This window comes from Bos indicus x Bos taurus, chromosome X (genome assembly GCF_003369695.1).
Source record: "Bos indicus x Bos taurus breed Angus x Brahman F1 hybrid chromosome X, Bos_hybrid_MaternalHap_v2.0, whole genome shotgun sequence".
NCBI lineage: Eukaryota > Metazoa > Chordata > Mammalia > Artiodactyla > Bovidae > Bos > Bos indicus x Bos taurus.
In genome coordinates this window covers 89,222,119-89,239,314 of record NC_040105.1, presented here as the reverse complement: position 1 = coordinate 89,239,314, position 17,196 = coordinate 89,222,119, and the positions used below count along the sequence as shown (strand labels likewise).

At 45.8% G+C, this 17,196-nt stretch overlaps 1 protein-coding gene across 1 annotated transcript; it reads left to right on the top strand.

Moving 5' to 3' along the window:
• The first annotated feature begins 1,783 nt into the window (after positions 1-1,783).
• Positions 1,784-15,418, top strand: CLDN2 (claudin 2). Its single transcript, XM_027534639.1, has 2 exons — positions 1,784-1,904; positions 12,652-15,418. Exon 2 carries the CDS (start codon positions 12,834-12,836, stop codon positions 13,524-13,526), a length of 693 nt encoding a protein of 230 aa, XP_027390440.1. The 5' UTR covers positions 1,784-1,904; positions 12,652-12,833; the 3' UTR covers positions 13,527-15,418.
• Positions 15,419-17,196: the final 1,778 nt, after the last annotated feature.

Sequence of the window (17,196 nt, the reverse complement as noted above, 5' to 3'; positions counted from 1 at the left end):
GGTAGAGGATTAGCATGTTCTCCCTCCTACCGCTTGGGTCTTGCTTGTTTTCATGCCCACAGGCCTCCTCAGGCCTGTGCTCAGGCCCGGCTGCCCTTTTAGCTTGTCCCAGCCTGCCATGGGGTAGCCCCCTGGAGAGGCTCTGGCTCAGGAACATCGTCTGGGGGTCAGTACCCCATTTGCACCTGGAAGACAGTTACAGGTCACCTTTGGAAGAAAGATGGTTTCTGATTTGCTTTGTTGAATTCACACTAGGCAGCAAATCTCTTTGCTCTGATATTGCTTCCAAAACAGAGTTGAGAGTGATGATTAAGAGTCAGGCTCCAGGGTGGGCTCTTACTGCCCTTACGTGGTTCTGCTCTGCAGTAGCTCAGTCAGATGATGTACATGAAACCCTGAGCACAGTGCCTGACACCTTGAAAGTGTTCAGTGAATAGTGGCCATTGGCCTTATCATTTTTACTGAGGAATTCTTGGTAGGGAGTCAGTGTGATGCACTGGCAAGTTTACTGAACCAGACATCGAGAGCCTTAGATTCCAGGTCTAACTATTACTGCTCAGCTTGAGTTTCTGGGTGAGTCATTCATTTCATCTCAGTGGGCCCAGGGTTTCTCATCTGGAAATATTAATAGCTGCCCTACTTCTGTAATATGCTATATAAGCCTTTAAAACATTCATAATCTTTGACCTAGGAAATTCCTAGGAAATTGTTCGTGTTACATGCAAAGGTGCTAGGTTATAATAGTAAAAAATGGAAATTAAAAAATGTCTAATAGTTAATGGTTTAATTATATTCCTATATGATAGAGTGTAGCATATCCATAAGAGAATGATGCAGATCAGATTTTCAATTGACATGAAAATAGGGCCATGTCAATGGATCCTGTCAATGTCATATTATTATATTATTTAGAAATGATAGCAGATTACAGAATTATAGAGGATAAAGTGATTCAGTTGTGTAAAAAAATTATTTTCATGTCTTCTATAGTACACCAAAGTGTTATCAGTGATTAAAACTATGTTTCTTGCTTGTGATATTACAGAGACCGCTATTTTTCTCTTTATACTTTTAAAAATTCTTTGCAATCACATCTAGCATGTTTCTAATCAGAAAAAAATAATAGGAAAGCTTTTTATTTTCCATTTGGAGAGGAAACCCATGGCCGTACTCCACTCCACAGAACTTTGGAGAGACTGAAGTGACATAGAGTGTGATACAAAGGGGAGGCCCATCATGATCATGGCCGCCTCACTCCCACCTTGTAGGGACCAGGACCTCCTCTTTGAAGCCACCAGAGTTTGACCCTACAGTTCACATGTCTGCCCTTGGAGTCAGTTTTAGGGGTGGGGTAGAGCTGGGGTTTGCTGGAGAAGAAGCTGGGTGGACGAGTCTGTGGGGTTGTGGGCAGTGCAGGGTTGCTGAGGTACTAGCTTACCAGGGCCATGTTTATGAGGCTTACTTCCTGCTGGCCCTCAGGGCCACTAGCCAGGAACACATAATGGGGGTTAGCAGAGCCCCCACCTCTCCCCATCCCAAAGCTGAAGTGTTCCAAATTCCTTCTTGGGCCAGAGCCCTCTCCCCCCAAGATCTTTCCTGGGCTTACAGAGGTCACCACACAAAAGCCCAGCTGGAGTTTTTGACAGGAAAAACACAAAACTCACCGAAGTTTTTTTAAGTACCTCAATCTTTCACAGCCTCCAGGGGTTTAATTCTGATCTGTAATAAGTCTCTGACCCAAGGTTGAGATTTGCAGATGGATTTTGCAAAGCTGCAGCTAACAATTAGAAATCCTTTATCACATCAGCCTGGGGCCCCTTGCACCTTCCTACCCTCCCTCAGGATCCCTTCCTTCCTCTCCAGGGCTATACATCTCCTCCAAGGCTCTGCAAAAGAACTGCTTCGTAAGTGTCTCAATTCTGATTTATTTGTTACCTTTTAAATTTCCAGTTGTTATCAGTTTGGCTTATGGTGAAGCCAGGCTGGGCCACCTTGGGTTTCTGACGGGAGGGTATGGGAGGGAAACTTCAGGAGGCACCTGGATTTGTAGTATTTGTTTCCTCAAGGCTACCACAAAGTTTCCAGTCTTTGAAACTGCGGGGCCAGAAGAAGCACTCTCCAAGTCAGATGATAATTTCTGGATGGAGTTTTTGAAGGCAGAAGGACTGAGATCAAGGGATGGGATAAAGGAGGTACAGTTTACCCTTCTGCTTAACTGTGGGGGTGAGGCACTGAAGAGGACTGGAAGGGTGCTTCCTCAAGACCAGTTCCAGCGCCTTTCTTGCCATGAAGGCTCACGGAGTCAGCAGAAGATGGATTTCTGAGTGAAGTCCTAAAGTCTCCTCTTTAAGTCCTTAAATAACTCTCTCCCACTGGTCTCCAAGTGTCTCATTAGAAAGTTCTTCTTTGAAGAAAATTCTGTTATTTGCAACAACATGGATGGATCTTGAGGGCATTATGCTGAGTGAAATAAGTCAGACAAAGATAAATACTGTATGATATCACGTAATGGGGAATCTAAAACAGGAAAACAAAAAATGAGCACATATATACAGAGAAGAGATGGATGTTATCAGAAGTTGGGGTGGGGATGGGGGGTTGAAACGGGTGAAGTGGGTCAAAAGTACAAGCTTCCAGTTATGAAATAAATAAATCCTGGGGTGTAATGTACAGTGTGGGAACTATAGTTAATACCATGCTGTAGATTTGAAAGTTGCTAAGAGAGAAGATGATAGAAGCTCTCATCAGATGAAAAAGAAAAAAGTGTGTAACTTTGGTGATGGATGGTAACCAAACTTATTGTGGCCATCAGTTTGCAATATATGAATGTATCAAATGATTAGGTTGTACACTTAGAATGAATAACTAACAACTCTTTTGTGACCCCATGTACTGTAGCCCACCAGGCTGCTCTGTCCATGGGATTTCCCAGGCAAGAATACTGGAGTGGGTTGCCATGCCTTCCTTCAGGGGATCTTCTCGACTCATTATATCTCAATAAAAATGAAATTCCATTTTTGGACTGAGACATTTTTCTCTCCAAGTGGCCTCTTTAAAAAATGAAACTGGAAACATTAACAGCACTTATAGCTAGGGAGGTTGTAGGTGATCTCTGTTTTTAAAAATTCTGTCTTTCTGTGTTTTCCAGCATTTTAACATGAGAGTGCTTTACTTTGATGATCAGGACAAAAAGCAACTTCTTTTTTTTTGTATACAAAGTATAACTTTACTTTTATGAAACAAACAAACAAAAACTTGTATCTGAATATATATGTCACTGAGGGCACACACAGTAGGGTGTATCCGTGTGCAGAGAGAGTTGTAAAGGAATACCATGCTTCAAACGTTGTGTTTCTTCTGACACTTTTCATTTATTTTCCCACAGTTCTGTATACTGTAGTATTTTGTTGTTGTTGAGTTGCTAAGTCATGTCTGACTTTTTTGCGACCCCATGGACTGTAGCACGCCAGGTTCCTCTGTCCATGGGATTTCTCAGACAAGAATATTGGAGTGGGTTGCCATTTCCTTCTCCAGGGGCAACTTCTTTTTAAAGCAATTAGAAAATCTCTCCATCTAGTTGTAATTCGCTGTGAACTGCTCCAAGGACAAGCTTTCCAGAAAATTGGGCTTCAAAGGAATGGCTTTGCCACCTACCAGAGTGCTTGGGAGCTGGGGGTGAGGTGTGGAGTGGAAAAAGTGTCTCAGATTTCTGGGAGGGACTGAGATCAAGGGCTGGAGAAATGAGACTGGCTGACAGAAGAGGGTTGTGGTGGCCTCCATCTCCTCCACATCCTTCCTTGCACCTGCGGACTCCACCTATCTCACAGAGTCTCATGAAAGTATCTTCAAAGAAAGGGTACCACTCACAAGACTCTTAGAGCAAGAAGTGGGGAGTGGCAGGGCAAGGACCTAGGCAAGAAGGGGTTAATTCAGAAACTGCTGTCAGTCTTGACCCTCTTAATCCTCTCCTGCAGTTCCAGTCCCTCCCCTAAGGAAGATTAAGTAAGAATCCTAAATGAAGCCTTCTTGCCCAGCCCCTGGACCATGGAGTGTGTTGGCCTCATGCCCAGAAGACAAATTCAGCTGGCCAGACCCAGAGTTCTCTGTCCCTCCAAAGCCACCAGGGCTTAGCTTCTAGGGGGACCCCTCAGAGAGAAGAGTTTCGTTCAAGGGACAGCTGTTCACTTTTCTTGGAGAAGGCAATGGCACCCCACTCCAGTACTCTTGCCTGGAAAATCCCATGGGCAGAGGAGCCTGGTGGGCTGCAATCCATGGGGTTGCGAAGAGTCGGACATGACTGAGTGACTTCACTTTCACTTTTCCCTTTCATGCATTGGAGAAGGAAATGGCAACCCACTCCAGTGTTCTTGCCTGGAGAATCCCAGGGACGGGGGAGCCTGCTGGGCTGCCGTCTATGGCGTCGCACAGAGTCGGACACGACTGAAGTTACTTAGCAGTTCAGTTCAGTTTTCTGCTTCTAATGACAGCTGTTCAGCTTTCTCTGTTTGTCCAAGTGGCTTCCTGTCCCCATGGCCTTAGTTGAGACTCAAAACTTCTCATCAAACTAGGGCCTGGAGAAGTGAGGGAACTTCCTCAACAGGTTCCCGGCAGAACCGAGATGAGAGGTTAGTCTTGATTCTCAGGCTAGCACTGGTTCTCTAAACCCTCCGCTGCTTATCACACAAACCAGAGCAGAATCTAGACTGGCTCACTGTTCAACCACTGGCTATTTTGTCTACCCCATGCCTTCCTGAGCCTGGCTGAAAATTGACCCCATCGGGCCATTTCTCCCAGTTGAGTAAGCTCCAACAACTTGCTCTTCCTCCTGCTCAGCTCTGCCATGTCAGATTCTTTAGAGATTCCAAGCTTCAGTGATGGCATTTTAAAAATTCTTGTTGCTTTTTCCTTGCTGCTTTTACTATTTATTCTTTGTGTTTAATTTTTTTTAGTTTGATTAATAAATGTCTTGGCATATTTCTTCTTGGATTTATACTGTATGGGACTCTGGGCTTCCTGGACTTGGATGGCTATTTCCTTCCCCATTTTAGGGAAGTTTTTTACTATAATCTCCTTGAATATTTTCTCATGCCCTTTCTTTTTGTCTTCTTCTTCTGATTTGAATGTTGGGGCAAAGGAGACACAGACATTTTGGACACAATGGAGGATGGAAAGGATGGGATGATATGAGAGAATAGCATTGAGACATATACATTACTGTATGTAAAATAGATAGCCAGTGGTAGTTCGATATATGACACAGGGAACCCAAAGCCAGAGATCTGTGACAACCTAGAGGGGTGGGATGGGGAAGGAGGTGGATTCAAGAGGGAGGGGACATATATGTATACCTATGGCCAATTCATGTTGATGTATGGCAGAAACCAACACAATATTGCAAAGTAATTATCCTCTAATTAAAATACATATATAAATTCTGCCTACCCCTTGCTCCAAACCACTTCCCACTTACTCCTACTGAGTCAGGACTGGCTCTGGAGAGAGGCTCTCCTCTTGGGGACACTGTTGACTCTCATAGGAAACTTAAACCAGGCTCTTCTGCCACCATCCCAGGAAAGCTGAAGCAGTAGCTGCTCTTCTGGGAGGCAGGAAGTCTTCTCCCCATGAATCCTCAAGATAGCCCACCAATCCCAACTGAAAGCTCAAATATGGATAGGAAGTACAAAGAGGAAAGTGTTAAAGCCAACTTGGGGGGAAGAATGGTACAAGGAAGGTTTCAAGGAGAAGATGAGTCCTGAAGATAACTAGCAATTACCCAGGCAAACACTGGGTGGTTGAATAGCATGCTTAAGGGTTTGGAGACACATAGAAAGGCAACTTCAGAGAAGTACACATACATGTTCAGGTAGCATTAGATTGTGTGTTTGTGTATATGTGTGTGCGTGTACATGCACACACATAGGAGCATAAAGCATGAAGTTGTAGGTTATTGGTGAGAGATGAGCCTGGGATGAAGACCAGGAGTCAGACATTGGAGGGCTTTCCTGGCTTCCTGGGCTAGAGAGCTTTAACTTCATCATGAAAGCAACGAAGAAGTCCTGAAGTTTTTTAAGTGTGGCCAAGAGATGGGGCGATACTAATTGTTTGATTTCCATTTCAGAAAGAGCCTTAGCTACTAGATGGATAATTGATCACAGGGACAGAGCAGAAGTGGAATTAGAGGGACCAATTTGAGATCCCTGTGAGGTTTGCAACTGGACAGAGACAATATCAGGATTGAACTAAAGTCTAGCTAGTGCAGATGGAACAAAGTGGATGCATTTAGGATATATTTGGAGGATAGATCTCATAGGACTTCATAACTGCTTATATGTCAAGAAGAGGTGAGGAACCAAGGATGACTGACTTGGGTTGCTGGATGAATGATAATCTCACTGAGCTAGGGAACACTGTGTAAAGAATAGTTTGGCAGTGGAGAGAGAATAGTGAATATGATTTCAACTTCGCAAAATGTTGAGTCTGAGGTGCCATTAAAACATCCAGATGGGGTCATTCCAAATAAAGTTGCATATAAAAATATTGAGTTCAAGAGAGAGAGATATCTGTGCCAGATATATGGATTTAGGAGTCACTGGCATAGAGATGATCTCACTCATGGAGAATGTAAAGAAAAAAGAAGTCTAGCTGAAACCCTGGGGGTGGGGGAATAGTCAGATTTATACAGTGGGTAGAAGAGGAGGAAGTTATAAAGGAGACCTAGGAGAATCATTTTGAGGAGCAGGGAAAACTGGGAGTGATGCTACAGAAAACAAATGAGTAGATAATTTTATGAAGGAGAAGGACAAGGTGAGATGACAGAGATATGAGGGATTTGGGGACAAGCTTGGTAACCTTGATGAGAACATTTTCAGTGGAGGACTAATGGCAGAGGCCAGACTTCAGAAGTTGAGCAGTGAGTGGGAGGGGGAAGAAGTAGAGACACCAGTATTAAGTGGCTTATTTAAGAATCTTGGCTGCAAAGAAAATGATGAGGAGAGGGTAATAGCTGAGAAGGGAAGAGGTAGAGTAGGAAGCTCAGAAAGTGGTAAGTATTTGAAGTGATCACCAGGAGATGTTCACCAGGGACAAGTAGAAGGACTTCCAAACAGCTCTAAAGATACCACTGAAATACAGAATCATGATCAGGTAAAATTATGCCTATTTTAGCAATAAGAAAACCAATGGCTGGAAAAGAGTTACTTACACAGCATCTCTGCTGATAAGGTGACAAGAGCCGAGATTAAAGTAGATTTCCCTCTGTACCTCCCATTGAATGTTTTCTGGCCCCTGCCCTGCAGTGCTTTGCATCCACATTGGCATCGTCATATCCATCACCGATGAAGAGTATTGATTATCAACCATGGGTCCAATGCTGCAGAAGCACAACAGAGGTTTCATATATGGTTTAGAATTTGGTTTGAAGAGACAAGATAGTCAACAAATGCATGTACTTATAAACTGGTGATGAGAAATCTCTTCAAGAAAATTGGAGATATCAAGGGAACATTTCATGCAAGGAAGGGCACAGTAAAGGACAGACAAGAAAGGACCTAATGAAAGCAGAAGAGATTAAGAAGAGGTGGCAAGAATACACAGAAGAACTATACAAAAAAAAAAAGTCTTAATGACCCAGATAACCATGATGGCATGATCACTCACCTAGAGCCAGACATCCTGGAGTATGAAGTCAAGTGGGCCTTAGGAAGCATTACTATGAACAAAGCTGGTGGAGGTGATGGAATTCCAGCTGAGCTATTTCAAATCCTAAGATAATGCTGTGAAAGTGCTGCACTCAATATGTCAGCCCATTTGGAAAACTCAGCAGTGGCCATGGGACTGGAAAAGGTCAGTTTTTATTCCAATCCCAAAGAAAGCCAATGCCAGAGAATGTTTAAACTACTGTACAATTGCGCTCATTTCACATGCTAGTAAGGTTATGCTCAAAATCCTTCAAACTAGGCTTCAACAGTATGTGAACTGAGAACTTCCAGATGTACAACCTGGGTTGAGAAAAGGCAGAGGAACCAGAGATCAAGTTGACAACATTCACTGGATCATAGAGAAAGCAAGGGAATTCCAGAAAAACATCTACTTCTGCTTCATTGACTACACTAAAACCTTTGTGGATCACAGCAAACTGTGGAAAATTCTTCAAGAGATGGGAATACCAGAGAATACCTGACTCCTGAGAAACCTGTATGCAGGACAAGAAGCAACAGTTAGGACCAGATATGGAACAACAGATTGGTTCAAAATTGGGAAAGGAGTATCACAAGGCTGTATATTGTCACCTTCTTATTTAAATTACATGCAGAGTACATCATGTGAAATGCCAGGCTGGATAAATCACAAGCTGGAATCATGATGACAGGAGAAATATCAATAACCTCAAATATGCAGATGATACCACTCTAATACCAGAAAGTGAAGAGGAACTAAAGAGCTTTTTGATGAGGGTTAAAGAGGAGAATGAAGAAGCTTGCTTAAAATTCAACATTCAAAAAACTAAAATCTTGGCATCTGGTTCCATCACTTCATGGCAAATAGAAAGGGGAAAAAGTGGAAGCAATGACAGATTTTTATTTTCTTGGGCTCCAAAATCACTGTGGATGGTGACTGCAGCTGTGAAATTAAAAGACGCTCACTCCTTGGAAGGGCAGCTATGAAAAACCTAGACAGGATATTAAAAAGCAGAGACATCGGTTTGCCAACAAAGGTCCATATAGTTAAAGCTATGGTTTTTCCAGTAGCCATATACGGATGTGAGAGTTGGACCATAAAGAAGACTAAGTGCTAAAGAATTTATGCTTTTGAACTGTGATGTTGGAGAAGACTCTCGAGATTCCCTTGGACAGCAAGGAGATCAAACCAGTCAGTCCTAAAGGAAATCGGTCCTGAATATTCATTGGAAGGATTGATGCTGAAGCTGAAGCTCCAAAACTTTGATGCAAAGAGCTGATTCATTGGGAAAGACCCTGATGCTGGGGAAGATTGAGGGCAGGAGGAGAAGGGGGCGACAGAAGATAAGATGGTTGGACAGCATCATTGGCTCTATGGATATGAGTTTGAGCAAACTTTGGGAGATAGTGAAGGACAGAGAAGTCTGGCATGCTGCAGTCCATGCAGTCACGGAGAGTCGGGCAGGACTTAGTGACTGAAGAAAGACAAAATCAAATGGTGAAACTCTTTTTCTCTCTCCTGTGTTCCCCACCTCCTCTTCATTCCCTTATTCTCCCTCTGATTCTTTCTCTCAATACTCTTTCCCAACATTGAGCAGCTCTGGTCCCTTACACAAGTGTCATTGGTTCATCTAGAAAGTCTGTATCTTATGGTCCCTCAAACCTCCTTACTACTTTTGTTTATTCATTGAGAGGATATTTTTAAACATCTGCTTTGAGTATGAAATGGATGGGTAATGCATGGTGCAAGGCAATAGAGATACAGAAATGAGTAAGACACGGACCTTGCCCTCAAGGAGCTCACAGACTAGTGGGAAAGAATCAGGATTTAAACAAGAGATTGCAATATAGTGAAATGAGTACTTTCTGTATTTCCTCAAGCATACAATAGGGATTAGTACCTACCACAAGACATGATTGTGAATTAAGATGCATAAACTGTTTATAATGGTTGCATAGGATATGAGTGCTGCTATTTTATCATCATCATCAGTAGTAGTAGTTGTACTATGATGGAGGTAAGTAAATACAAGATACTATAAGAACACAGAGAAGGGGAACTTGACCTTGACTACAGTCATCTGAGTTGAGCCTTAAAGGATGAGAACGTGCTAACCAGAGAGAAAGAATGCCAGGCATTCTGCATTGTAGGAACAGTCTGAGCTGAGGCTTGGAAGCAAAAGACAACAGGACATGACTGAGGAACAGAAAGTAATTTAGTTCAGCAAGAGCATAGAACATGAGAAGGGCAATGGCAAGAGATAAAGTTTGACAAGTCATAGAGTCCAGTCATGTTTGAACTTTATCCTTTGGTGGATGGGGAGACACTGGAATGTTGTATGGAGAGTAGAGACTTGATCAGGTTAATGTTGAAAGATCACCTTGGCAACGACATGGAGAATGAATTAGAGGAGGCAAGATCGGAAGTAAGACCAATTAGGAAGTCATTGCTATAGTCCATGGGAGAGAGAATGATGAAGCCCTGGACTGTGGAAGTAGCAGTGGGGATAGAGAGAAGGGTGCTATGGAATCACTGTGGACGGTGACTATAGCCATGAAATTAAAAGACACTTGCTCTTTGGAAGGAAAGCTATGACAAACCTGAAAGTGAAAGTCACTCAAGGAGTGTGTCGGACTCTTTGTGATCCCACGGACTGTTCAGTCCACGGAATTCTCTAGGCCAGAATACTGGAGTGCGTAGCCTTTCCCTTCTCCAGGGGATCTTCCCAACCCAGGGATCGAACCCAGGTCTCCCACATTGCAGGTGGATTCTTCACCAGCTGAGTCACAAGGAAAAGTAAAGTAAAGTAAAATCGCTCAGTCGTGTCTGACTCTTTGCGACCCCATGGACTGTAGCCTACCAGGCTCCTCTGTCCATGGGATTTTCCAGGCAATAGTACTGGAGTGGATTGCCATTTCCTTCTCCAGGGGATCTTCCCAACCCAGGGATCGAACCCGGGTCTCCCACATTGTAGACAGATGCTTAACCGTCTGAGTCACCAGGGAAGTCCTGAGTCACAAGGGAAGCCCATGACACACCTAGATAGCATATTAAAAAAAAGAGATATTACTTTTCTGACAAAGGTCCATGTAGTCAAAGCTATGGTTTTTCCAGTAGCTATGTATGGATGTGAGAGTTGAAGACTGAGCACTGAAATATTGATGCTTTCAAACTGTGGTGCTGGAGAAGACTCTTGAGTGTCCCTTGGACTTCAAGGAGATCAAACCAGTCAATCCTAAAAGAAATCCACCCCAACTATTCATTGGAGGGACTGTTGCTGAAGCTGAAGCTCCAATACTTTGGCCACGTGATGTGAAGAGCCAACTCATTGGAAAAGACCCTGATCTCCAAAAGACTGAAGGCAAAAAGGGATATCAGAGGATGAGATGGTTAGATAGCATCACTGACTCAATGGACATGAATTGGAGCAAACTGGGTGATAATGAAGGACAGGGAAGCCTGGCATACTGCAGTCCATAGGATCACAAAGAATCAAACAGGACTTAGTGACTGAGCAACAACAAGAATTGGTGAGACTGTGACAGTAGAAGGTGACAGGTATGTGTGAGAGAAGTGTCAAGAATCACTTCTAGGATTTGGGTCTGGTGCAAGGAGATAGATATCATAGGTATCATTCAGTGAACCCATGGAAGAACTGTTTGGGGAAGGATGCAGTGGGGGTGTGTGTGATGAGGCCTCTTTTGAACGTGTCAAATTTGAGCTGCCCATGAGATTTCCAACTGGATGGTGATTGGTCTGGAAGTCTTGAAGCTCAGGAGAAAGACCTATGCTGGAAACACAGAATTGGGAGTGCCAGGGGATGGGTAGGAGGTTGCATCATGGGGGTGGATACATTTGCTCAGGGACAGAGTGTTGATTGAGGAAAGGATGGACTTTCAAATACTCACATTTAAGAGATGATTACAGAAGGAGCAGTCTTGAATAAGGCTAAAACTGAACAGCCAGATTTTGGTGGGTTGAAAAACAAGTGGGTCAGAGGGTCTTGAGGTGGATGGAAGCAGGGATGTGCCCTTGACCCTTAGTGTCTTGAACCTTGGTAAGAGTCAGGGGCACTGGTGGGGGACGCTCCTTGAACACTTGAAAACTCTGAGCAGCTCTGTGATTCTGAAGGATTGACTTGGATGACTTCCTCTTACAAAGTCCTCCATTCTGGAGCAGCTGCCTTTTCCTCTGTCTACCTTAGTGCCCCTAACACACAGCCCAGGAATGTCAGGGCTCCCTTCAGGCCCTGGAAAAACCTTCGCTCTTGAATCCTCCCACATCTCCTGAGAGGCCTAGGGGATGGTGGCACAACTATTAGGAGAGCAGACAGGAAATGTCTGGGTGTGTGATACACATGGGAGGCCTCAGGCTAGCCTGTGGAGGAGGATTGGGGCAGGGCTGGGAGGACTTGAACTCTGAGAGTGTGGACAGATGCCCTGTTGTCTGTCCCAACCTGCCCTGGAGTCGACTTTAACCTTGGACAGGGTGACCCAGGGCTATACCACTGATCTCTAGGCTGCTGTAGAGTCAAGAGGCCTCTGAGAACTTAGCGTCCAAGGTTATATCTTAGGGTCTGTTCTTCCTGCTCCTTTGCCTTGGAATTTGCCCCCAAGGTACAATTGAGGGGCCCTGTGGCACCGCTGCTGGGCAATGCATTAAACAGCAGGCCTTGGAGACGGAACCAGCCGATAGTGTGACCTGGAGTTAACATAGTCACCATAACCGACCCTGCCATTGCCACCTTCTCGGAAAGCAGCCACCTGTCTGGCTCCTGGTTTTGTCTGGCTGCCAATATAAAGCATGTGCCTACGCAGGAGCTGATGACATTTTGGCTCCACTTTCAAAGTTTTTTTTTTCTTTGTTTCTCATGTGTTTTTTCTAAAGATAACAAAGGTCAAAAGGCATCCAGCATTTTCTGGTTTCTCATAAGCTTCTGGTCAATATTTAATCTGGTTTATGGATTTTTTTAAGGTCTTCTAGATGCCTTCTTGAGCCTGCTTGTGGCCACCCACAGACACTTGTAAGGAGGAGAGAAGTCAGCCTGGCAGAGACACTGTGAAATGAGGGATTAGAGGCCGGGATCCAAGGAGCCAAAGCTACAGCCAGCAGACAAGGGAGCCTGCCCTGAAGCCGCGTGTGCTGAGAGGTCTACCATGGCCTCTCTTGGCCTCCAGCTTGTGGGCTACGTCCTGGGCCTTCTGGGGCTGTTGGGCACCGTGATTGCCATGCTGCTCCCCAGCTGGCGAACAAGCTCCTATGTTGGTGCCAGCATTGTGACTGCGGTTGGCTTCTCCAAGGGCCTCTGGATGGAGTGTGCAACACACAGCACAGGCATCACCCAGTGTGACATCTACAGCACCATGCTAGGCCTGCCTGCTGACATCCAAGCTGCCCAGGCCATGATGGTGACATCCAGCGCCATGTCCTCCTTGGCATGCATTGTCTCTGTGGTGGGCATGAGATGCACAGTCTTCTTCCAGGAGTCTCGAGCCAAAGACAGAGTGGCGGTTGTGGGCGGAGTCTTCTTCATCCTTGGAGGCCTCCTGGGCTTCATTCCTGTTGCCTGGAATCTTCACGGGATCTTGCGAGACTTCTACTCCCCGCTGGTGCCTGACAGCATGAAATTTGAGATCGGAGAGGCTCTTTACCTGGGCATTATTTCCTCCCTGTTCTCCCTGATAGCTGGAATCTTCCTCTGCTTTTCCTGCTCACCCCAGGGAAATCGCTCCAACTACTACGATGCCTACCAGGCCCAGCCCCTGGCCACTAGGAGCTCTCCAAGGCCTGGTCAAGCGCCGAAAGGCAAGAGTGAGTTTAACTCCTACAGCCTGACGGGGTATGTGTGAAGAACCAGGGGCCAGAGCTGGGGGTGGTGGCTGGGTCTGTGAACACCAGTGGACACCCCCCTCCCCCAGGCCCACAGGTGAGGGATATTGGCACTGGATCGTGTCAGAAGGTGCTGCTGAAGATAGACTGACTTTGGCCACTGGATCAAACAAAGGCAGAAACAGGAGCTGGTGTGACAGGATGCGGGTTAAACTGTCAAGACTCTTGCTAAGCCAGACTTTCTGTTTCCTTCATCTTGGCACCCTCCACCCCCACCCCAGCCCTCAAATACCCAACCCTCAACTCCAACCACCCCCCTCCAGAAGCCAGGCCCCAGCATCTCCCCTTTACCCTTTGATTTACCTGGGAGTCCATCCAAAAGCCCACTAAGTACGTCCCACTGACTGACCCTCTCTGTGATCAAAGACCCTTCCTCTTGCAGAGGTTGGCTCTTAGCTCATTGCTGGGGGATGGGGGTGGGTGCAAACGGGTGGTGGCTCCTATGGGCATGGCGCTAATCTCCTTTGCAAGCCTCCCTCCAAACAAACTGATTGGCCAGTAATGGGCCCTGGAGCCTCCTCCATCCCACTCTTATGACTCCATATGTCTAGACTGAATGTGTCTAACTGAATGTGTATGAACTGAAATAAAGCCACCCCACTGTACTGAGGGAACAGAAAGCAATGGGGTGGAGGATAAGAGGACAAGGACCAAAGCTGAGGACCAAAAAAAAAAAAAAAAAGGCCAGAATCACGGCCCAGGGACTTAGCTTCCAGAGAGAGGAAAGCACAAGGAAAGAACATATGACAGAGCACTGAAGGCGGCGGCAGACTCTGACTGTACCAAGGAGCTCCCTCAAAAGCTACAGCTCCAACTTGCACTGAAGCCCCTGTCTCCCTCTGACCTGGCGTCCTGCTAACAACAGGCAAAAGGGCCTGCACAATGGTTTCTGTAGGGAAAGGAAACTGGTTTGGTTTAGAGATGGCCCTTGGCTGGGGGTGACAGCATGGGAGCACGGGTGGACACGGGTGGGAACTACAATGAGTGTTTCTATTGGGCCAGAGAGGGGCAGCCCCCAGGAGAGTCTTCAGGCTTAATGGAGAAGCAGCCTGAAGACTGAGATCAGGCCCCCGGGGTCTGCCCACAGAGCACAGTAGCACCTCCGAAAGACCACAGCCCCAGGTGGGCCCCCTGTCAGTCACCTTCATGTTCTCCCCATCATCCTTTACCAGACATGGTGGAATTGCTAGAAGGCATCAAAGGGCTCCAGCAGGGAGTCATCCTGACCCAGGTGCCGTGGCCCTCATCTGAGTGACAGCTGAATTGCCGCCTGGGATTTTTGTTGAGATGGAAGAGTAGAGGATTCCCAGGCAGATAGTTTCAGCTCCAAGACTTCAAAATGCCCCCTTTCCCCTGGGGGTGGAGGTGGGGTGACAGTCACAAACAAACCATAGGCTTGAGCATGACTAGCTTCTGACAAACTCCAGTACACTGCCCCAAACCTCAGCGCCAGCAGAAGGGGTCCAGTCATTGTAACATGTCTTTCACAGTTCTTGCCTGTATTTAAGCTCCTCTTCTAAGCGGGAAGGCCCTCTCCCCTTAGCCAAGTCTTCCTCATGCTTGGAGAAGTCACTGGGTACCGCCTCCTTCACTGAGCCTCCTCTGACCACTCCGTCCCTCTCCTACTCCTCCATCCTCCAACCCTCAATGTAAAAAATCACTCTTTGATGCTTATTATTCACAATTTTTGATGGATAATTATCTTTCCATGTGTATGTAACCGATTTCACAAGTACATTGTAAACTCTTGAAGGGTAGGGTCCATATCTTAGCCATGTGTATATTTCTCAGACTATCTGTAAGAGTGCTGAGCACATAGTAGGTGATCAATAAACACTTGTTGATTGAACAACTGTTTTATTAATTCTAATTAATTCAGACAGGGCAGGTGTGACTGAGGGAACTGGGCGAAGGGGAGGGTAGAATAAAAATTGGTTTTTCTCCCCACTAGGTGAATAGAAAATTCTAGACCTTACTGGAGACATTAAGAAAGCAGGACATTCTTGCCCCTTCTTAGGGAAACATTAACCTTTTCATAATGTCCAGGGACCCTCCCTTCTTACAAGTTATTTCCTTTAAGTTATTTGCTAAATGCTTACATATTTATTCCACTCATCTCTGAACCACCATTATGAGGAAGGTGAAATAGATCAGCAAAGCTCCATTTGGCAGATGGAGAAACTAAGGCACATATCAGTAAAGAGATTTTTGTAGGGCCACACTGCTCGTATAGGTGCCTGAGTCTCCTGACTCCCAAAATAGGACTCTGCCAATCAAGCAATATTCACAGCCAGTACTGAAAGCCTGCCAGAGGTTGCAAGTTGTCTGAGGAAAACAATGCATGGCCAGTAAGGTAACAATGGGGACATATAGGGTCTGCTGGTCTCCCATGAGAGAAATCTGGGTGAGTAGGACCAATTCACTGAGTGAACCACTGGGAACTGCCTATCCTGCCCTGCTGGCCAATTGGCCAGCCTGGGTCCAGCTAACTGGCCCATTAGGGGGAATGCCAAGCTTACATTTAAATAAGACGTGACACCTCAACTCCAATTCCTCTACCTCTGGAGGTGTGGGAGTTTGGAAAGCCAATGATTTAGCACTGTGCTAACCTCATTGGGAATTAACCAAGTTTGATGTGTAAACATGTTGACTGTGGCAACCCTAATAAGAATGGAGCCCTACAAGACTCAGCCTCCCCAGTCCCTAGACCTGGTGGGCCTCAGCACACAGGAGCCTGTTATAAGACACACTACCCTTACATTTCTGAGGTGAGCCTTCTTTGTGGCAGAGGCTAGGACCCTACCATCCAATCCCATTTAGAGGGAATAGTGGCAGGCAGGAGTAAGGGCAGTGGGGAGAGGGCTCTCTGAACACATGTTTAACAAGAGGTCATATCTCTGGCCTGGTACCAAGAACCCCAGGGCCCTTGACTGGGGGCCGCTGGAGTTTGGTAAATGGGTTAGCCTTGCTGACTCTGCTGGGCTGTGTGTGCTTAGTCACTCAGTCGTGTCCAACTCTTTGTGACCCCATGGACTGTAGCCTGCCAGGCTCCTCTGCCCATGGGATTTCCCAGGCAAGAATACTGGAGTGGGTTGCCATTTCTTCCACCAGGGGATCTTTCTGACGTAGGGGTTGAACCTGCGGCTCCTGCCTCATCTCCTATGTTGTAGGTGGATTCTTTACCGTCTGAGCCAGTGGGTTGCAACCTGATATGGACTCTGATGACCCACCACCTGGTAGCCAAAGCCCTTTCAGATCCATGATTTCACTGCCTCCTCCAAATACCCCCAATGAAGCAGGTCTTTTACAGGAGACAAAAGGGAGGCCCAGAGAGGTGAGTAAATTCCTTAAAGTCACAGTGTCAGAATCTGAACATAAGCTTGGAAACCTATCCCACACTAAACGTGGGTCTGGGATTCTGTCTCAGAAGGTGTAAGTGGGGTGCGGCCTGTGACTCTTCAAATTCCTGCCACCTTCCTGCTCCTGTCTTTCACTACAGTATAAGGGCTTTTGAGGAAAATAGGGCACAGAGCTTCCAGTAATGTTAGATTGAGGCTTGTCTGAGAGCTCCTCCTTTCTTTTAATTTGGGAAGATTCTATGGAAGGAGTTAGACATTCATTGTCAACTAG